The 24046-nt window shown below is 37.0% G+C and overlaps 1 protein-coding gene across 5 annotated transcripts in view; it reads right to left on the bottom strand.

Annotated features, from left to right (window-relative positions):
• HMCN1 (hemicentin 1) overlaps positions 1-24046 on the bottom strand; it is a 526618-nt gene that overhangs the window by 382112 nt on the left and 120460 nt on the right. For all 5 annotated transcript variants that reach the window (XR_014015141.1, XM_081225456.1, XM_081225458.1 and 2 more), the window contains exons 3-4: positions 18401-18559; positions 17471-17593 (exon numbers count right to left, since the gene is read on the bottom strand). Coding sequence is in view for 4 of the 5 variants with exons in the window: in XM_081225456.1 (XP_081081582.1) it covers positions 17471-17593; positions 18401-18559 (282 nt within the window). In the remaining variant the exon portion in view is untranslated. The remainder of the gene's footprint in view (positions 1-17470; positions 17594-18400; positions 18560-24046) is intronic.

Genomic DNA, 24046 nt, shown 5'->3' with positions numbered 1-24046 from the left:
ATGAAATCTTGCCATTTGCAGCAACATGTATGGACTTGGAGGATATTATGCTAAGTGACATAAGTCAGAGAAAGACAAATATTGTATTATATCACTTCTATATGGAAACTTAAAAAACAATAAACTAGTGAATATAACAAAAAAGAAGCAGAATCACAGATGTAGAGAACAAACAGAGTGGCTACCAGTAGGGAGAGGGCACAGGGGAGGGGCAAGATAGGAGAAGAGGAGTAAGGGGTACAGACTATTATGTATAAAATAAGCTACAAGAATACATTGTACAACACGGGGAATACAGTTGATGTTTTATAATAACTCTCAATGCAGTGTAACCTTTAAAAATTGTGAATCACTACACTGTACACCTGTATAATGCTGTACATCAACTATACTTCAATTAAAAATAGGAAGAAGTACATTGTAACTGAACCCACATGGCTCACTCTACATTAAACCTAGTCATCCTCTAGGATTGAAGTCCCTTCAATTATCAGTCTCTTTTTGTTCTGTCACCCTCATTCTGTTCTATGCTTTCTTCCCATTAACGTTTCACTCATCCTTCTAGCCCAAAGCTTCCACTGTGATTTCTAAAAACTCCATTTCACTTATGGACTCCCTTACTTCCAGTCTTCCACCAAAAATTCAGGGTACTTCCTAACCTCAAGGGAAATATGTCACTTAGGCTAGTTTCTTCTCCAATAACTTTCTTTAATGAAGGCTGTTCATTCTCCTGTACCCCATACATTTTAGAGATCTGAGGCAGCTTTCTCTTTCCTCACTACTGATTTCCCCGCCCTGAATAAAGCCCTGCTCCTTTGAAACCTATATCAATCCATCTTTATTGCTCTGTTGCTGCTGGTCCTCATTTATTGAAGACTTTGGCACCTGGCCTGCTGTCTTTCTCTCTATCCCAAGCCTTGTCACCACAGTGATTTCCACATTCACACAGATGACTTGTCCCCTGCTGAATCCTGGTCTCCTATAACCACATCACCACTTCATTTCAGCCACAAACCCCCCGAGCCACATCATGGGACTGGCTATCAACTAGGGCAGCTCCAGACATCTTACTTCCTCACCACAGGCTCTAAATCCTTCAGTCTTTATACTTAGTTGCTCTCTCTAAAACCATTTTGCACCATGAGAATGTGTACTACATCTATTTTCGCTTAAAATTGAATCCTTAAACCCTAACACATAGTAGGTAGGCCTCAACATTGTTTGTTGAATGAATAAATGAGTGAAGTGAATAAAGCAAAGAATGAAGATATAAATAAATAAGAGAATGACAGAGAGACACATAAAAATGACCCATGGCCACAGGCTAAATGAGCCATGAGGTGATGAAAGCATGCACTGACTGGGAAGGCTAATATGAAAACAGAATGGAAAGCATTTTAATAACTGACTGAATGTGAAGAGCAAAGGAAGGGAAAGTGTCAAGGATGACTCAGGCCATCTGGGCTGGGATGACTGCAAGACGTGTGGTAATATCAAGAGCAAAGGGGAGCTCTAAAAATGAGCATGCCTAACGGTGAGATTCTAACATAGAGCTGTAGACAGCAGAGTCAGGTTAAGATGACCAAAGGGCAGTTGGAATACAGGACGAGAGCTGGGGAAGCAGTCAGCGCTGAAGATGTGGACTTAGCATCTGCACAGAGTAAAAGAAAAATCAGTGAGATTTGTTCATTCAAAGCATTCATTTAATAACTATTAATTGAGCACACACTATGAGCCAAAACTATTTTAGGCATAAACAATGGGTATGTAATATAATTCTAGCAGAGAGAAATGTTATAAGAAATGAAGTAGAATAATGGGACCTAGAACAGAAAATGAGGAGTGTTATTTTAAATAAGACTTTCAGGAGAAAGATACATTTAAGTAGAGATCTAAATGAACTAAGGAAAAGTGTGATACAGAAAAAGAAAGAAAAGACTGAATTAAAATATCAGGAGAAAGAGTATGTTCAGAGGCTAGGCAAGGTTGGAACACAGACACTTAGAATAATAGGAGGAAGAAGTACCAATAAAGGAGACAGAGAAGGAACAGAGATCCACTGGGAAAGAACATCAATCATATCATGGATGCTCACGGCAAGAGGGTTGCAAAAAAGCAAAAACGATCAGCAGTGTCACCTTTTACAAAGAAGGATGAGGACAGAGGCTACAGTCTTGGATTACATGAAAAGAACAGTTCTAACTGGGTACAGAGAGTGAAAATTAGATGCCAGAAAAAATAGGTAGGAGGGGACAAAAGAAGTAATTAACCCTCAAGAAATTTGGTGAAGAACGAAGAAGCAAAATTTAGAAGGTGGAGTTTGGGTCTGGATTTTGCTTTTGGATAAGCAAGACTTGATCTCTCTCCTCTTAGATTCCAGAATCTGGCATCTTTAGACACTAGGTCTATGTGTGATTCATCCTTGCATCCCTATAGCTCACAGCATAGAGCCTTGTTTATAAACCTGGTCTGTAAGTATACTGAGTGCATTTGAATTTTTTGTCATTTAGTGAAAATGCCTTCACTGCTTTTATTTTTTAAATAATACATACTCATTATTTTAAAAATCAAGAAAGCACATAAAGCAAAAAAATATTTAAATTACCTGTCCCATAATTGCCATCAACATATTTGGGTATGACCTTTCCAATTTTTCTAGAAATATGCATATATATGTAAATGATTAATGTATTTTTAAAACTGTAATCTAACAGATACAAAATTCTAATGAACATTTGAAGTAACAATAATTTAAATTACTTGTTTTTATTAATTTATTAAATTGTAAAATTCATTATCAAATTATTGAGTTAATATATTAATTTAATAAATATCATTCGAACAATGGGCAAGTGTTCACAAATGGGTTCACTAATGCCGAGGACTTCCTATTCCCAGAAGAAATTTTCAAATTTTAAATGGTTTAACCAGACCATGTGCTTTTTCCTAAGTTCATAATTGTTAAAGGTGATAAAGTATTCCAACAATGATATTTTTAAAGTAAATTAATTATTTGTACCTATTTAAAATTATAATCAAGAATTTTGAAATTTTTTTTCCTTTCTCTTCCTTCACACCACAGCTGTTTAAATTGTATGGTAAATGACCTTAAAATACGGTTTTCTTCTGGGGCCTTTAGCAAGAAAGAGAAAAGCTATTTGTAATTTTTGCCACAAAGCCAAATCATGTCCAAGATGTAACAAGGAGCTCTCAAAAGTAGCTCATACCATCTCTCAAAGATTTTGCTTTTATAACCCTATTACAGTTGGTTCATTCCAGGAATGCATAAGGAAACCTGGAAAACATATGAAGCATGGACTCTGTTTCCATTTATCTACCCTAGATCATAAGGAAATTTCTTATATAAAACTTCCTCTACTTTGACTCTTAACTCTTTCATCTCCTCTTTGCTATGGCAGAAGAGAAGCAAAAATTAGATTGCCCCTGACAAATGTTTCTAATTCATGCTGAAACAAGTGCAAATAAGGATAAATCATGATATATATTTGGCATTTACATAGCATTTGCAACCTAATATCTTCATGGAACTGCTTACCACTTCACTAAATAAGCCTACTGATTGCAAAGTTGTCTGTTGGTTTATTATTAAATAGAAATATTAGAAGTAAAATCATGGGTTTTCTTCATTCTTTGTACATGAAATCCTTTAAACTGCCTATCAAAGAAACAAATTCATATGTTTTCTCCAGAGGTGGCTATTAAGCTACTTTTAATTGATACAATTATTTCTGCCAAAGGTACTAACCAAGTCTTTTCTTGCAACTGTAAAATAATATTTATCTAATGTGTTTAGTCCACAAGTTATGACTTTTTTCTTTCAGAGCAATAGTAATTATATAACAGGGCTTCTAGATAGGTAATTTAAAAAAGAAAATTATAAGATTATATAAACTTTTCTATGTCTAGAGATTAGCAATAGTCAATTACCTTGGGCCAAATTATTTAATTATCATTATTAAGGGAAAATACTAGCAGTAGGTACCTCTTGATCTGGACAAAATATGTAGTACCCAGACCTTTTTATTTCCCCCCTTCTATGCTAAACAAAAGACTGACTTTTGGTATCCTGGTCACACAGATTTCTTGGTCAGATGGAGCACTTGGCCTACACATTCAGAAGCCTTTTGGGAAAGAAAGGACTAAGATTCCAAAATTCTTCTTCCCAAGATTCAAGATTAGGTCCTTTTCAAAATAATCTGGGCACATGATTTCACTTAATTTCCACCAAAAAAAAAAAAAAAAAAAACCTTGCTGCCTTTAATAATTCCTAGATTGGATGATTAAATGATAATTGCTTTCTTTTTTTTTCCATTAATTTTTTAAATTGAACTATGGTTGATTCATAATGTGTTATTTCAGGTATACAACATAGCGATTCAGTTATATATATAAACATATATATAAATATATATATATATTCTTTTTCAGATTCTTTTCCATTATAGGTTATTACAAGATACTGAATATAGTTCCCTGTGCTATACAGTAAATCCTTGTTGTTTTGTAATTGCTTTCTTCACAATGATATAAAAACTTTACAATACATAAATACAATATTTTTGGAAAAAACAGGTATATAACCTCTTAAATGTGTTAATTCTCTTGTTCTTTCTGAATTAATATAAGATCAGATATACTCTGGTGTGCGTCTGTAAAGAGAGAAATCATGCCTACTATTTTACCACAGACATATGCCTTCTCTAAACAAAAAACTTTAAAAGGAAACTTTAAAATTTAAATAGATAAAATACGAAAGGAAACATCCAAATTGTTGAGGCTCTCTGAAAATGCCTCAATAGAATTTTATTTGCTTCAACACTGCAGATTTTCTTCATGTTTTCTTGTGTTCCTTTGTGGTTCCCAGCAGGAACCCTTCAAGAGATCATGGTCGATGACTTTAAAGGCTAATTAGTAATTTCACTTTTAAATGTCAAGCATTTGGGACATTTTTTTTCTCAACTCAAACCTTTAGTTTCCATCACAACTCCAATAAAAATAAAGACCAAGCCTTCTAAATGGAGATAAAAGATCATTTCTTTCAAGTCAGTGCAGATCTGAATAAATTTTTCAAAGACTCTGAGTCTGACACTGTAACTTTTTGATAGTTAAGACTCTTGCAAATCCAGAGTTAGCTATACAAGTAATTGATTAGTTAAAACTGACATCTCAGTCAAAATTAATATTTTATTTCAGCTTCTAATCAAAATAGAGTCAGCTAAGTAAACAGTTTTATTTCTTTTTCTATTTATTTTGGTCCTGCTGAATGCATGTAACCTATTGGCTAACATCTGCTCTTAAATAACATTTTTTTTCTTTAAGAAATATATTTTTCAGGGCTTCCCTGGTGGTGCAGTGGTTAAGAATCTGCCTGCCAGGGGCTTCGCTGGTGGCGCAGTGGTTGAGAATCTGCCTGCCAATGCAGGGGACACGGGTTCGAGCCCTGGTCTGGGAAGATCCCACATACCACGGAGCAACTAGGCCCGTGAGCCACAACTACTGAGCCTGCGCGTCTGCAGCCTGTGCTCTGCAACAAGAGAGGCTGCGATAGTGAGAGGCCCGCGCACCGCGATGAAGAGTGGCCCCCACCTGCAGCAACTAGAGAAAGCCCTTGCACAGAAATGAAGACCCAACACAGCCAAAAATAAATAGATTAAAAAAAAAGAATCTGCCTGCCAATTCAAGGGACACAGGTTCGAGCCCTGGCCCGGGAAGATCCCACATGCCACAGAGCAACTAGGCCCGTGAACCACAACGACTGAGCCTGAGCTCTAGAGCCCTCAAGCCACAACTACTGAGCCCACGTGCCACAATTACTGAAGCCTGCATGCCTAGAGCCCGTGCTCCGCAATGAGAAGCCACTACAACAAGCCCGTGCACCACAACGAAGAGTAGACCCCGCTCACCGCAACTAGAGAAAGCCCGTGCACAGCAACGAAGACCCACATAGCCATAAATAAATAAATAAATTTACAAAAAAAAAGAGAGAGAAGAAATATTTTTTCAAGCATTTATATAAGCTTCTTTTCTCCTTTCTCTTTGCTTTTTTGGTATTTTAGAAAGACGCTTTAGTGAGTGGTATCCATTCTGTTCTCTGAGTTTTGTAGACAAGTAATACCAGGGATCAAATATCATGACTGTCTTTGGAACACTTTCATATTGAAACTCACATTTCATAGGCAGTGAGTTTTGTTTTGTGGATATGGCTCCCACGGCCCTTATGGAATGTACTGCCACAGTTTGTAACCAGCACTTCAAATAGTTCCCAGAGCCACTATGTACATGAAACCATGAAATGAAAGATGGAATTCCCATTTTTTTACAGAGTGTATCCTTTTAAACACTCCCTATTCCCCACTATTTCACACTGCAGAAGGGCTCTATTTGACTCGGTATATTTTGCCTAAATAAGATTCTATTGAGAACAGTCATCTTTTTTTTTTCCACTTGCAAGGAATACTATGTACTATGTATACTTTAAATGTCATTTTGAAAAACTGTTCACTTTCTCAGAGGTCTATGAGCAATAAATAGTTTTCTAAACCATAAATTATGTTATGTTTTGTTTTTTTCTAAACAAATGGAACCATAAAGTACACATGGCTTCATTTAACCATATTGGTGACCTATAAAGCACTCCCAGGTGCCCTGGAGTGATAACTACAGGAGCATTAGTTGCCAGCACACACTCATGACATGTCAATCTTAGCATAGTAATAGAGGAAGAAATCATTCCACTGGAACTAAGGTACGTATTCCTTTTATGGTATTTTTGTGGATGTAGAGACATCTGTATTATTTTAAAGTACGAAGTCTGAGCTCTCCACTTCATCTGCAACATTTAATTAGGTGAATTCAAAGAAGGTATAAGTGGAAACACTTATGCCTTGTTTTCATACATTTCCTGAAGCTTTCTAGATGTTATAATTGTCTCTGATACATTTTCAAATTTCAGAGGAAACACCCACTTCTACTTATTTTCAAGGTCAGCAATAAGGTTGTTTTTGAAATAATGTCTCGAGTGAAACTTGAAATAGAGGAAAACAAAATGGCAGATGCCTCACTTCGGAGCACTAACTGTTCAAAACCCTGAGTTTCAGAGTCTCATCATTAAGCCCATATACAGAAAACTCTTGGTCTGAATTCTAGTCACAAGTAAAATTGCAGGATGACATTTGATGTAATGTCACAAGTAAAATTGCAGGATGACAAATGACATTTGCAAGCCAAAATTGCAGGAAGCGGCTGTGCTGAATTCATACTCCAGCAAAGCTTATAGTTTTCCTTTTTTCTTTTTCTTTTTGGCGGGGGGAGATGCACTGCATTTAATTTCCATGAAGCTGTGGGAATGGACAGTCACAGCTGCTTTTAAATTTGTACACACTACCCTACTCTCACTGGTTTTAAGGTAATTAGTACTTGATTTTTAGAAATCGATCAATACAATTTTACAGATTTTATTTTTTATTGATATTGCTACACTGACAATCAAAACCGACTTAGGCTTGCTTTTATTTCACAAAGTTGCCTACAAATGAACAGGGCATGTATGCAGTGTTAACATCAGCCTCCATACAGTTTTTCTAATATCAATACTGACCCCTATGAAAAGGAGCATGAAACTATCAAGAGTAATACATCCAGTAATTTCTAATCAATGAGGCTTTTTGTTGTCAGGTTGTTGGTATTTTGCACCAATCAGTTACAAGATTGTCATTTCATTTTCCTCGGCTTTAGTTACTTCCTCTGAAGTATCTAGTGAGTTCAACACTCTTCCCTTCCCATTAGAAATTCCTTAGTGGAAAAAAATAAAGATGTTTTCTTTATCTTAGAGTCTCAATTCATGCTATAGACAAAAAGATGGTCATCTGCTCTGTCTCCCTCTAGAAGAACTCCATGGACCTATTTCTCAGCTCCAGGATACTACTCCCAGCCAATCACCCCTCATCTTACCATGCAGGACACCCAGGGACTCTGCCTACTTTCCTCTCCTCTCAGTAGCTGCAACTACACATGCTGACTCCAGGAAGACTCCCAGGGGAGTGGGATTTATTCTGCTTGGGGCTTCTTGTAGAGTGCTTATCATGTTATTATTATTACTAGTGTTTTATAGGTCACTGATATGGGTAAATGAAGCCATGTGTACTTTGTTTCCATTTGTTTAGGGAAAAACAAAAAAAACCCCACAATTTATTGTTCAAAACATTATCTATTGCCCATATGTCTGTGATGATTAAAGGAATGCACTCAGCATAGTGCCTGCAATAAAATAAGCACTCTATAAGGATGACCTATATTATTATGACTATAATTAATGTTATTATTATTCCCAAAATAAGGAGTTAAACCCTTTACCTTTAAATGGCTTTACTGCAATGTGAAAATAAGAAAACATGACAAATACAGGGAAATTGTAAATGTTTGAGAATCTTACAGTCTTTAGTAGTTCTGAGTCCATTCTCCCTTAGGTATTTATTTGTAAATGTGGGGCTCACTGAGCCCTCCATAGAATAAGGTCATCCAGGACCTACAATCAAAGCAAAACCATAGGTCCTCTCTGGCATCAGAGGACCTCCAGGCTCACTGATTTCCATTTTCCTGAGACTCTATTCAGCTTATTATATGTATTCCTTATTTTATTTAAGCTTCAGAACAATCCTGTGAGTTAATTAGTATGCCATTTTTCACATGAAGAAACAGTCTCAGAGACATTATATAAAGTTACATAAAGCTGTCCAACTATTTAAAGAGAGAGAAGTCATTCCAACCCAGATCTCCCTGATTCTAAAGCCCCATCACAGCATGCTGCCTTTGGCCATCTCAACACAGATGGACAGTAAATATATATTTCTTTGTTTTAGGAAAAATTATACAAATGTTGGTGGAATGTTTTGACTAACATGTATCACTAAATAAAAACATTTAGTATTTATTGGTATGTTCTAAATACAATAACCTTATGAGTTAGGTACTATCATTCTCCCCATTTTCAGATGAGGAAACTGAGACAGAAAAACTATGTAACTTATCTAATGTCATATGGCTGGGATATGAGCCACAGTCCTAGAGCCTGGAGTCTACTGCACAATACTGCTTGTGTTGGACACTTTCATTTTGCCCCTCCAGATCCGTTCTCTGTCCTTCTCCATTAGGCTCTGTGTCCAGGGATGCTGATCTTTATGGACCGCCTCACTAGGGGTTCCTTGGTCTTGAGGCAGGAGATAGATGGGCCCCAGGCTGAGCAGCTTGTTCCCTGTGGACAGATACTCCAAGATGAAGAGGAGGAGGAGCTGAGCCCTGCCCATAGAGACCACATATTTCTCATTCTCAAGGTCAAGGAAACCTTCCCGACTATACATGTGCAGAGAGGCTCCTTGGAGGTCAAAAAGGGAATCACGTCAACCTACCCACAGGCCTCTTCACTAGAATCCATCTTGGCTAAGAGATGCGTGCGCACACATAAGGAGTACCCAGAGATTAACCAAATACGGACTCAGAACCAGACAAAGCAAGATGATTGGCCAAAGGAAACCTGGAAGGTCCCAAAGAAGTGATTCAAACTACCAAGAGGGTGCGACTCTCTCTGAGCCCGCCTGTGTGTCTATCCACAGGTATTCTTTTTCCTCCTAATAAACACTTTACTTGTTTCACTACTTTCCGTTTCTTTGTGGAAATTCATTTTCTGCAAAGCTGTACGGGCCAGGGCCTTGTCACTGGTCACTGGTCTAGTGGCTGGGATTCAGCTCTCTCACTGCCACGGCCTGACTTCAATCTCTGGCCGGGAACCGAAATCCTGATTCAAATCGCTTCAGGCTGAGGTCACCCGAGATCAGTGGCCCAGCTTCCAATTAGATTGGGTGAAATGAAAGGGATAAAGAAAGAGGAGTTGGGTATTAATTCCCCTGGTTCCATCCTCCAGGGCTGCAGTTTGCCTATCAGAGGTCCTTAGCCTTGATCTCCCTGGGTGCTGGTCCAAGCTCTCTCTCCTCTATTGTTGCTGGACTCTTAGCGCTTCACCATTCCCTGCTGGCTGCCCTTAGGCCTACCCACACCTTGGTAATCTGCTATTCAGTAAACTCTCTTTTGCCCCTGTTGAGTGAGCCATCTGTTTTCTGCCCAGATGATTACTGATATCCTGCTTCTTTAATCATTCTTAGAGAAAAATTCTGGGATGACCTCTCCTCTCTCCTTGCTGTTGTAAGAAAATTGATGGTAAACTCCCAGAGCACGTTGACTTTAGCAGCAGTTGGAACGGTCTTGCCTAGGAGGGAGAACTTAGAATGGAGATTCCTAATGTCCTGGACTTTTACTACCCTGCCACATATTCAAAGAAAAGTAGACAGCCTTTCAGTGCCTTTCCAGCCCCTTATAAGGTAGAGGGTAGTAAATTTAGATCAGATGCCCAAGTCTATTGTTAAGAGATAGAAAGGACAGGGGGGAATGGGGTCTGCAGTTTTGCTACTTGAAAAAAAATATTAAAAAATAAATATAAAATGTTTTCAAAGGCTTATTATGTGCTGGGTACTACTGAAATTTCCCTATTTGCTTAATCTTACGTGGTTGGTATTATATGTATCCTATCTATCAATGAAGAAATTGAAGCACAGACAAGGTAGATAACTAAGGGTCATGAATCTAGTAAGTGGTGGAGCTAAGATTCAAATCCAGAGAATCTGGCATTAGATGCCCCCTGTTCACTCCATTGGCCAATGCAGCAGTTAGGACCCTGAGGAACAGAGTGTGTGCCCTGGTCTTCAATGAGACCCACGGTCCTTCTTGAGTGAAGTCTCTGGCTGGTTGAGGAGTTGGGATGGTCTCCATCAGCTATTATCACCCTGTAGTGTAATTACATCCCCTTTCCCCCTCTAGGCTCCTTGAAAATCAGGACAGCATCTTGTTGGTCTTTACTTTCCCATGGTGTTTAGTGTGGTGACTAGCATCAAGTAGACCAAACATCTGCTGAACAAATGAATGGGGATGGAATCTCTGATGTGTCACTTTATTGTTAAAACTGCATCCTCTGATGAAAACAAAAGACAAAATCAGAGGCAGGACTCACAGTGGTTAAGGGTGCAGTCTCAGGAGAAAGAATGCATACGCCCCCTATGTTCAGACACTTAGCAGCTAGCAGCAGTTTAACCCTGAGCAAGATGCTCTGCCTTCCTATGCTTCATTTCCCTCATCTGTGAAAAGAAGGTGATGATCGTGGTGTCTTCCTTATAGGCTGTGGTAAGGATTAAGTGAAATGAAATGAAATGAAGTGAAATAAAATTCAACTCTTGTTGAACGGCCATAACAAGCACACAATCATTCTGATCTGGTATTATTTTCTTAATCACAGGGCAATCACCAAAGAAAGGAAAGAGTCGTGGGAGTCTTTCACATCTAACAGAGAATGACAGTTGAGAGGAGTATGCCCGTGCCAAACAGAGCAGCACAAGGAACCACTCCAGAAGAAAGCACTAGGTGTTAAAAAGGAACGCTGGAACTAAAACATCCTACACCAAAGACCTGCAAGTTATATGACAGGATAGTCATTAAGATACATTCTCATGGGACTTCTAAATAGCATCATTGACCTCCTTCAAAAACTATAAATTTCTTGACAATTATTTCTTTATTTGATAAAATTTCCTTCTGATATAACATAGCCAGCTAGCCAGCATTACTTAGAACTGGGAAATAAAACCAATCCACAAGTCTGGGACGTCCAGGGAGAGGTTTTTTTTTGTGGGTGGGGGGGGATTGGAAGGCGAGATGTTTGAAGACATGAGTTAGGAGAGGTGGAGAGAAAGGATGGGGAAACTCAGAACAAGTGAATTATCCATTTGATAATGGATTTTTTTGTGTTAGGTTCTTGGACACTAGAGTATAACATCTGTGGGTAACTTTGAGATTTCAAACTTGGACTTTGCTTAAACCTAGGAAGCATTAATTAGATCATTGACAATCACCCAGTTTACAAAGAAATGAAAGAGTTAGACTGTTTAGTTCCTTTTCATCTTCAAAGGTGAACAGTTTAAGTACATCCTTTAGATGTGTCTTAACTTGTATTTCCTAACTGTAATACCATACAATGATTTATATGCCCCTGATGTTCAGCCAAATAATTTCTTTACTTTGGTTTCTCTTTTATGTTAAAAAAAGATGAAAGATACCTAGATCTTCTTTAAAAAAAGAACAGGAAGAAAGAAAAAAACTACAAGTTATCTCAAGAGAGAGTTGATACAAAGTATATCCCACTAGGTTAGGAAATTGGTGAACTAGGTTAAGAAAGTAAAGCATAATACTCCACAGATTCCTTTAGAAACAGTAGATGAAAAATCGCTCTAGTAAAATGAAAGGACTCAGTACGGGCATGGCTTCACTGCAGTTCTTAAATCTATTAAATGTGCAATTATCATTAAAGCATCTATATTCTCTAGAGTTTAAAATATTTATATAATAGGAGAATCTGGAACAATGAGAAAAGAAAAATGGCTAAATTATATGCTAAAAATTTTGCAAATCCAATTTTAACACTGTAACTCTGCTTTTTGTTAACAAAAGCTTTTACTTTGGTGGCTTTAAAGCACATATTGGCTCATACAATTCCAGTAACCCCTCACAGTATCTTTTTTTCACACACATCAAAAAAGAACCATCTCTCCAGCTTTTTCCTGGACTCTCCCACTCAAATTTACTTCCCAGAAACCGACAACTAGCCACCTGGTGTCTAACAAACACAGTGGCACAATTTCCCCACTTTGAAAGCAAAATAACAACATCATGAGGATTATAACAATACCAGTTAACATTTATTGGGCACTTACCCTATATCAGACCTGTGTAGAACATTTTACATGCATTATCTCATTTAACCTTATAACAACTTCCTGAAGTGTAAAATTCTATTATCCTCATTTTACAAACAAGGAAACTGGGACTTACAGAGACCATGTCACAAAGAAATATAGAATTCTTATCAGTTAGAATATATTTATCTTTAGGTAACTTAATACTCAACTCTAACTGGCTTAAACAAAAAGATCACTTCCCTGATTCAGAGGCTTAGAGGTAGGATGGTCTGAGTGTTGACTTAGCCAAAGGCTCTGGATTTTCTTAGCTCTTTCCTCCCCCTTGTATTTTTTTCATCCTCAGACTCGTATGAAGATGCTCGTACCAGATGTGGAATTCATATCCATGCAGGACAATATCTAGAAGATAACTTTTCCAAGACACCCTTAGCTAAATTTCCCTGCATCTCAGTGGCACAAAGTACATGAGATGACCTTTCCTGAACAACCTGGAAGGGGGATTGGAAATGCTATGGTTGACATATGAATTACAGCCCATCCCTGTTGGCATCAAACTCCAGCTTGCTTTGTGACCGCCTGGAGGGGTGGGATAGGGAGGGTGGGAGACGCAAGAGGGAAGAGATATGGGAACATATGTATATGTATAACTGATTCACTTTGTTATAAAGCAGAAACTAACACACCATTGTAAAGCAATTATACTCCAATAAAAAAAATCAAAAATCAAAAATCAAAAAAAAAAAACTCCAGCTTATAAAAACGGACAATTTTAGCAATGCTTTTTGCTAGCCCTTTTCTGCCTAGCTAAAGTTAAAGATCAAAATATCAGTTGATGATCTGGGAGAAAAACACTATTAAGATTCCAGTGGGTTAAATTTATGTTATATACCTGTATCTATAAAATTTTCTGTAATTCACACCAAATTTTTTTAATTGTTCCTATAAATTACTTGGTAACTGTCAGAATTATTAGGACTACAAAAAATATGCATTACCCCATTTGTTTAATAAGTAAGCCTGTACTTCTGTAGGGCTCATATTCTCCATTTAAGACAACAGTATTTTCTTTTCTTTTTTTTTTTAAAGATTTTTTTTTGATGTGGACCATTTTCTTTTCAAGTCTTTATTGAATTTGTTACAATACTGCTTCTGTTCGTTTTTTTAATTAATTTATTTTTATTTATTTTTTTATTTTTGGCTGCATCAGGTCTTTGTTGCTGTGCATGGGCTTTCTCTAGTTGCAGCGAGCAGGGGCTACTCTTCGTTGCAGTGCACGGGCTTCTCATTGTGGTGGCTTCTCTTGTTGCAAAGCATGGGCTCTAGGTGTGCGGGCTTCAGTAGGTGTGGCACATGGGCTTAATTGCAAAGCATGGGCTTAACTGCTCCGCAGCATGTGGGATCTTCCCGGACCAGGGCTTGAACCTGTGTACCTTGCATTGGCAGGCAGATTCTTAAACACTGGACCACCAGGGAAGTCCCAACAACAGTATTTTCAATTTTGCATAAATCAATTTGCTCTGAGTATATGAATATAGTTACATTTATGGGACAGACGAGGTTATATTCTAGCTCTATGGCCCAACTCCTAAAAAAGTCCTATGGTTCCCCCTAAAAGTTTACCCAGTTTGTTTTGAGAACTTCCAAGTTATGCCTGACTGCTCACAGCAGGTTCAAGCAGCTGTTCTTTCAAATGCTCTAGGTGCTGACCACGGCCATGTCTCTTCTCAACTCTTCTCTAGTATCTTCTGCTAAGAACCACCCTGTCCACTGGGCATGGTATCCTCTGCTGGCAGCAATGCCCCATCTGTCTACATTGAACACCACTGCCACTTCTCCCAAAAGCCTCACAACCCCTAAGCAGATTGCATCCCCATTGATGCAAGAGAGAATGTTGCTTTTCCTCACCTATGCCTGTTTCTTGTTTCTTGCTGATGATACTGACTGTACCCCAGAGTCTTACATAATTCCAGATTAAAAAGCAACTCCAAATAGTGGCCTTTCTTTTTTTTTTTTAATTGGAGTAAAATTGCTTTACAATGTTGTGTTAGTTTCTGCTGTACAATGAAGTGAATCAGCTATATATATACCTATATCCCCTTCCTCTTGGACCTCCCTCCCACCCCCCTATCCCACCCATCTAGGCCACCACAGAGCACTGAGCCAAGCTCCCTGTGCCACACAGCAGGTTCTGACTAGCTATCTATTTTACACATGGTAGTGTATTTATGTCAAACCTAATCTTCCAATTCGTCCCACCCTCTCCTTCCCCGCCACGTCCACATGTCCATTCTCTACATCTACGTCTCTATTCCTGCCCTACAAGTAGGTTCATCTGTACTATTTTTCTAAATTCCACATATATGCATTAATGTATGATATTTGTTTTTCTCTTTCTGACTTACTTCACTCTGTATGACACTCTCTAGGTCCATCCACATCTCTACAAATGACCCAATTTTGTTCCTTTTTATGGCTGAGTAATATTCCATTGTATATATGTACCACATCTTCTTTATCCATTTATCTATTGTTGGACATTTAGGTTATTTCCATGTCCTGGCTATTGTAAATAGTGCTGTGATGAACATTGTGGTACATGTGTCTTTTTTGAATTACAGTTTTCTCAGGGTATATGCCCAATAGGGGGATTGCTGGGTCATACGTAATTCTATTTGTAGTTTTTTAAGGAACCTCCATACTGTTCTCCATAGTGGCTGTATCAATTTACATTCCCACCAACAGTGCCAGAGGGCTCCCTTTTCTCCACACCCTCTCCAGCATTTATTATTTGTAGATTTTTTGATGATGTCCATTCTGGCCAGTGTGAGGTCATTAGGGTCAAGCACAGTATATGGGATGGGACAAGAAACCCAGTTCCTGAGACAGTTCTGCACTCTTCTCCAACTCTTCTCTTCCCAGGCTCCCGAATTCTCATGCAGATGTTTATTAGAATAACTGCTAAGGGCTCTGTAGTTGAGTAGTTGTCAGACCTGCCCAGGCATTTCTGGATCACTACAGTGGACACAATATGGACTCAAGACACATATCACTCTAAGGCTGTTTCTTGCAAGAAAAAAAACCGTTTGGACTAAAGTAACCTCCCAGGTTTGTATATCACATATTAATAAAAAATATTTTCGCTAAAATGTTTATTCTAGAAATATGCAATGTCCTATTAGTTCCACCATGATGTAATAGGAACTCTTTATTTATAAGAGGACTACTGAACTATTTCTTTCAAGACAAGGAAGTTTGTCGTGAAATTCATAGAACCTGTATATTGACTATATTCCCTGTGCTGTCCATTATATCCTTAAAAACTTATTTATTTTATACTTAGTAGTTTGTACCTTTTAAACACCTTCATCTATTTTGCCCCTCTCCCCCACCCATTCCCCTCTGGTAACCAATAATTTGTTCTCTGTATTTGTGAGTCTATTTCTGTTTTGTTACATCTGTTTGTTTGTTTTATTTTTTTAGATTCCACATATAAGTGAAAATACACAGTATTTGTTTTTCTCTGTCTTATTTTACTAAGCATAATACTCTCCAGGTTTTATATATATATATGTATATATATTTATATACATATATATATAAAATCCTGTCCTACAAAGAGAAGCCCATATTTTTAGCTCACATCAGAAACTTAAATATCTACCACATATTAGATCACAAAGAAAGAGGAAAAACAGAAAACATACACACACAAACACACATCTACATATATGTGCATATATATATGAGTATGTGTGTTAAGTATCTGTGAATATATATATATATATATATATATACAGTCAATCATGCTTGTTATCTTTCAATCAATAGTTGAAAAATTGTTCATTAAGAAAAATGTTAAATAATACTAATTGCAGTAATGACAAACAAACAAAAAAATATAGAATTTTTTTTGATACACTGACCACATCAAATCAAATATGAATTATACCCACGTAAAATCTTATCTTTGTTCTGGCATGCTCCTAGAAACTTAAGTAGGAGCCAAATAAATAAGTAAACAAAATTTTATCATCACAAGTAAGGTCAAGGCAAGGTAACAAAAAGAAATAATCATGACAATTAAATATATCTCAAACACTTCTTTAGAAAGTACCAAGATTTTCTTAGCATATAAGTTATAGATTTTATTATCATAAAAATTTTTAGATAAATAGATAGTTACTGAGTTATAGTTTTTTACTTTTAATCTTAGAGAGCTAACTTCATTAGAATTTGGCTTAATAACTCACTTTTTTATATTCTACTTCAGTAAACAAATGTAAAATGAGTCAAGTAAAAGTCAAATCAAGCCTCATTTTACCAGTTATCCAAAAGCTGTACATCAGAAATACAAACTTACCTCACTAAACAACAACAACTACAAAAATTTTCAAGTTCCACTAAATGAATTTTAAATAAATGTATGCTTAAATCTAAATAATTTATCAGTATAGCATAATACAGTCTAGAAATTAATACCAGATAAATCTATGTTTCTCCACATTGTTTTAATGACTTTATTGACCTGTGGGGAATGGGGGAAAATGTTTTTTTGTTTGAATTGTTTTTGAAATCAAAACTGACACAATTAGGTTTGCCTAACTGACGCTGGTAAGGTAGCTGGTAATAAAGTAGACCCACTTTGTTAAACTGACCTCATTAACTTGTTTTTTGTCCAGATGGAAAACTTGACCAGAACTTGTAGAGGCAATTTCTTCATAGACTCTATATCCAATATGGCCCCTGTCATCACAATCTCCAGTGAGCACAAATACCACCTATGATTTTTGAAAAAAGAAGATAGTTTAAAGGGTTTTCAGAAATCAATATATATTTATTGAGCACTTACTATGTATTAACATACTACCAGGCAAGTGGAAGATATATAGATATAGATATGCATTCTACTGGTTCTAAGCCTGAACTCAAGATGCCTTGGGTATTTCCACTTGCTCTCTAGTGTTTCTGCCTTGGTCATGAGAAGAACATGCCTAAACTAGCTTCCTGGTCTCAGAAAGAGGCTGAGAAACCTGCAAGGCAGAGCCAAGTCAACCCAGAGATCACCTAGATAAGCCAAACCCAAACTATGCCCAGATACACAAGTGAGCAAGCATAGCCTAGCATAACTGAAACCTGTAAACACGTGAGAAATAGATGATTATTGTTTTAAGTCATTGAGAGAACAGCTTGTTATGCAGAAATAGCTAACTGATACAATGAGTAACTGACTCAGACAAGATTCCACACAGGAGGTGATATTTGAAATAGAGGCCTTTTCTGTCAGGGCTATGTTTTTGTCAGTTATAAGGATAAGATGGTAACAAGCATCTTAATTAAACCCAAATCATTTCTTCTCCATATTATGAAACAAGGCATTCATATGCTATATACAAATATCACATATCCATTTAACATGTTTAGATTAAATGACACATACATATTGGAGTCCATGTATATGGATCAATAGTTGTAATTATTGACATTTGTCACACATAGTATAGTCAGGGAGGGGAGGCAATCTCTTGTATTTCTTACAGCTGTGTTCAGATGGAAAATTCAGTGGTGGGGAGTTGATTCCTACTCACTTGTGACTGTTTCTGTTGTATAAGCTGCAGCACCTCATGAGTGAGGCGATAATCCTTGGACCGTGCATCAGTGAAAACATAGATGAAAGAACCAGGAAGAGAAATTTCCAAGGCAATTTTTATAGCTCCAATACTCATTTCTGGACAATCGCCACCACCCTGTTGAGGAGCAGTGAGAAAAAAGTCAATTATTTCATTAGCAGAAAAGAGATACCTTAGTTATTACAAGTTTCTGTAGAAGCTCTAGAACTGAGCGGTTGTCTTCACTTCTATTTTCTATCAGTTTGCCACTGGATTAACCACTTTGGTTACAAGGAGATGGAAAAGATATAAAGTGATGCAGAGATAGAAAAACCTGTACTTATGAATAAATTAAAAATTCACCCATATGATCCTACAATCCCACTCCTAGGCACATATCCGAAGAAAACCATAATTCAAAAAGATACATGCGGGCTTCCCTGGTGGCGCAGTGGTTGAGAGTCTGCCTGCCAATGCAGGGGACGCAGGTTCGTACCCCGGTCCGGGAAGATCCCACATGCCGCGGAGCGGCTGGGCCCGTAAGCCATGGCTGCTGAGCCTGCACGTCCAGAGCCTGTGCTCCGCAACGGGAGAGGCCACAACAGTGAGAGGCCCGCGTACCGCAAAAAAAAAAAAAAAAGATACACGCACCCAGATGTTCACTGCACCACTATTTACAATAGCCAAGACATGGAAGCAGCCTAAATGTCCATCGACAGATGAATGGATAAAGAAGACGTGGTGTGTATGTATATACAATGGAATATTAACCATAAAAAAGAATGAAATAATGCCATTTGCAGCGACATGGATCGAACTCGAGATTATCTAAGTGAAGAAAGTCAGACAGAGAAAGACAAACATCATATGATATCACTTATATGTGGAATCTAAAAAAATGATACAAATGAACTTACATACAAAACAGAACTAGACCCACAGAAAACAAACTTACGGTTACCAAAGGGGAAAGGGGTGGGGAAGGGATAAATTAGGAGTTTGGGGTTAACATATACACACTGCTATATATAAAATAGATAACCAAGAAGGATCTATCGTATAGCCCAGGGAACTACACTCAGTATTTTGCAATAACCTATAAGGGAAAAGAATCTGAAAAAAATAGATGAATATGTATACATAACGGAATCATTTCGCTGAACACCTGAAACTAACACGACATTGTAAATCAACTGTATTTCAATAAAAATAAGTAAATAAATTAAACTTAAAGGTCAGGAAAAGAAAAAACTAATTAAAATTCACCAAAAATACAGAAAATAATAGAAATTGTTATATGCTTTTTAACTAATATTGACTGACTCCCACTCTCATACATGACTATTTTATACATCCCCTCTTTTCTTATCCCTTCTCATTCTTATTTGATGACTTTTCTTCTATTGTACTGAGAAAACAGAAGCAATCAGAACAGAACTTTCGTAAACTCCCACACCGATACCTATTAACGTCCAGCAACAGCAGGCACATGCCCTGCCCTTATGGTGAAGGAATCATTTATACTCATAGCTTAGGCTAACTTCTCACCTGGGCCTAATCAAGGACATGGCTCCTATGGCTGTCCCTTCTCCCCACTCCATTGTCAAACATTCCCTCTTTACTGGATCATTCCCACCAGCAAACAAACACACTGGTTCATCTCCTATACCCAAGTTTCTGCCCAAATGTGACTTATCAGAGAAGTCTTCCATGACCACCTTATATAAAATACACCCCCTCTGTCACTCTTTTCACTCTGCTTCATTATTACTACTAACACATGATCTCTGTGTTTTATTTTCTACTCGATTAGGCTCAATATACCTTCCTAAACAAAAATAGTCCTCACCCTAAGAGGAATTCTTGTCACACTTATTTCCTTCCAACACAGGTGAATTGATAGATAAAACTGTGAGCATGCTGTAATTACCATTTTATACATTATATTTTAAATTTAGAGTTATATCCTGCATATGTTACCATGTCATCAATGTTCTTCAAAATCACAGGTTTTAATGATTGTATAATATTCTGTCTACATCCCATAATTTAGTCAGGCATTTCTCTATTATTAAATATTAATTCTCTTTCAAATTTTCCTGTTATAAATAAATACAAATCTATTATAAATATGCTTGTATTTATAATATATATATTATAGTATTTTATATTTTTTTTCTCATGTCTGATTATTTCCTTAGCAGATGTCAATAACTACAGGGCCAAGGAAAAGGACTTTCAACCAATATGTTTTGAGCAATGAATAACTGCTAAACACCCTGCAAGGATTTAGGTACACAAACATGAATAAGCCAAAGTATCTTGTCCTTAAGAAGCTCATGCCTAGAAAATACAATCAAATAAAAAAGCAGGGCAGCTTGGGATTCTGGGGGGCCTCGTGGTTCCACAGTCCACTAGAACCCAGTGAGTAAGAGCTCTTTCTCAAACAGAAAATAATTACTTGATGAAAGGGATAAGGTTTTACCTTTAAACTCTGAAGATTCTACTTGATTCTCATATTGGGGCTTTCCCTAGGCTCCAAACAATCTCTGATTCTGATACAGATACCCTGAGCACCACAGATCTAATCAGGGTCATAAGAACCAAGCACTAGAATTGTTTACACTTTAGCCTGGACCACCTGAAGAATCTTTTCTTGCACTGGATGCCACTCAGTACTTACAGCCTTTAAACACCATTTATTCAATGAGTTGGAACTGAGCACCAACTGTTACAAATTACTTCTAAAATTGAGACACCCATTAAATATTATGCCACTTTCTTAATAGTAGAGGGCTGGACACTGCAGTAACTTTCGAGAAGATAACAGTTATCAACTCCCAGAAATTTTATTGAGTTAGCAGTTCCTTCTATTTTTTCAGTAAATATCTCCTATCCTCTTTTACTTATGTGCATTTTCACAGGATCTAGCTTAACAGATAATACTGTTCTCAAAAACTTGTATACTTGTATCCTCAGACTGTACTTATCTCCCAAATTCCAATTTTCTATTTACAAGTGCTTGTTAGACATCTACTCCTAGACATTTTACAGGTGTCTACAATTCAGTGCATCTACTATGGAACTCACTGTATTTTCCCCAACCATATCTTCCCTATTTTTGTTAATGGTACCATCTGACTAGATGTTCAGTTCAAAACCTGAGTCATCTTTGACTCCTCCCTCTTTCTTCACCTTATCAGTGGTCAAACCATTTTCCTTCTACACCCATCATGAATCTGTCCCCTCCCTTCCTCTTTACTTCCTACAATTCACTCTTCTTATCATTAATTTTATTATAAGTATAGCCTCCTATCTAATCTGCTCTTCCTACCACCAAACTTTATATTTCCTGAAGTAAAGAGCTGTCTATATCACGTTCCTAGTTAAAATCTTGCACTAACCACTGTGTTGGATCAAATTATCTTTCTGGCTTTCTATCTCCTGATGCTCCCTCTTCAAAAATTGCTTCCTTGGTAATTAGACTTACCGGTGATCAATGTGAAATGTATAGAAATATTGAATTAATATGTTGTGTAACAGGAACTGTGTTGTAGGTCAATAATACTTTGAAAACAAACAAACTCACAGAAAAAGAAATCAGATTTTGGTTACCAGAGGCAAGGGGAGGGGGAATTAGATGAAGGCAGTCAAAAGGTACAAACTTCCAGTTAAAAGTAAGAGAAGTACTAGGGATGCAATGTACTACATGATAAATATAATGAACACTGCTGTGTGTTATATATGAAGGTGGTTAAGAGAGTAAACTTTAAGAGTTCTCATCACAGGGAAAAATTTTTATTCTATTTCTTTGGTTTTACATCTATATCGGATGATGACTGCTTACTAAACTTATTGCGATAATCATTTCATGATGTATGTAACTCAAATCATCATGCTGTACACCGTAAACTTAATACAGTGATGTATGTCAACTATATCTCAATACAACTCGAAGAAAAAAATTGCTTCCTTTAATCTGAGGCTATTTCCTGTTCTTTAATTATGCCCCTTGCTTCACATCTTAATTCCTTTAGTACTTTCATTCAAGTAATCTTTCTACTGCTGCATCTCCACCATCAAACATTCCTTACCGATGTATGCATGTCTAAAATCTCCCATTTTCTCTAAGCTATTTGATGGCAGGAACTGTGTGCTAAGTCCCTGAGAACTCAGTTCATAGCATTTGCTGACATACAGTAATTACTGAGTAAATATTTGTCAAATTGAATTATTTTCCTTCCAAGGTTGAGATAATATGCCTTCCCCTCTTTAAAACGTTCTCTTTTCTCCCATTCAGATATACTTCCTCACTCTTCAGATGTACTCTAATTTGCTTTATTCTTTAATAATGAAACATATTTTCCTTGGCATAACAGTTATTTGGAGGGATTACCGTGTGCAGCAAATGCCCCTGAGTGAGCATTTGTGGGCTAGGAAAGTGGGAAATAGCTACTGGGCACATTGGTAACTTTAGTATGTTGGTTAGGAATAATTCTTACTTGTAGCCAACTCTGCGTATCCGTAATGAATATTCTGGACTGCTCAACAATGTATTAGATTCCTACTGTATTTTCAGAAGCTTAAGCAAAAAACAATTTCTCACCTGCACTTGACATTGTGCACCTGAGTGGAATCACAATATAAGTTATCCATTCCACAGCATTTGTTAAATGGCCAAGTACACAATAATGCTCTGTGGTAAATAACTCTATGGAGAGATGAACTGCTTTTTGCTCATTGTCACCTAGTATCAAGGGGCTAGGAGAAGTCATCTGTCTGTGGGCCAAAAATCAGAACAGCTAAGTCATCTTCAGAGATACTTGTTAGGAATGGCAAGAATGATAAATCTTGTCCAGTTACTGAGTGGAGAACAATCTTTGAGCCACTTGACTTGCATTCAAATTTACTCTAAGAGAACCTCGGGATGCTCATCCCTCAACATCACCCAGGATCCTTGGAAGTTTGCCTATCTCATTGTACATGTAGGTTCTTGAGAAGAGAAATAAGTTCCTTTTTTCCAAAAGAAGTTAACATATAATGTTATAGCCTTATAAAGGTCCCTCTCTGATACTTGTTTAATTTTCTAATCATTTAAAATCATAAATAACCATTAAAATGATCTATAAAAGGAAGACTTCAGATATGTGCTATCTACTACAGTAGCCACTAACTAGCCTTATGTGGCTACTGAACACTTGAAATAAGATTAGTGAAACTGAGGAACTGAATGTTTTATTTTAAAATTTAAATTTGAAAACTGAAGTACTGATTTTTATCCTGATGACATGTTAAATTGATAATATTTTAGATATAATGGGTTAGATTATTTAAATTAATTTCAACTGTTTTTTAAGACTACATATGTGGCTCACATTCTACTTTTATTGGACAGCACTGCTTTAGAATGATATGTTTGGTTTAGTTATGTATGCTTCATTCTAGACTATTATTTGTAAAGCTGTTGATTGGATCTAAAAGTCTTCCGTGAACTTTGCTTCCTGGAAGAAGTTATTAGAAACAAAAATTCAAGTTGTTTTAATTTACTAATGTTTAGGAATCAAGCTAAAATCTACTCCAAAAATCTATAAATCACTTACTTTGTTTAAACATACACAAACACAT

The sequence above is a fragment of the Mesoplodon bidens genome (genome assembly GCF_964165515.1).
Source record: "Mesoplodon bidens genome assembly, chromosome: 2".
NCBI lineage: Eukaryota > Metazoa > Chordata > Mammalia > Artiodactyla > Ziphiidae > Mesoplodon > Mesoplodon bidens.
This window is presented reverse-complemented; position numbering and strand designations above follow the sequence as displayed.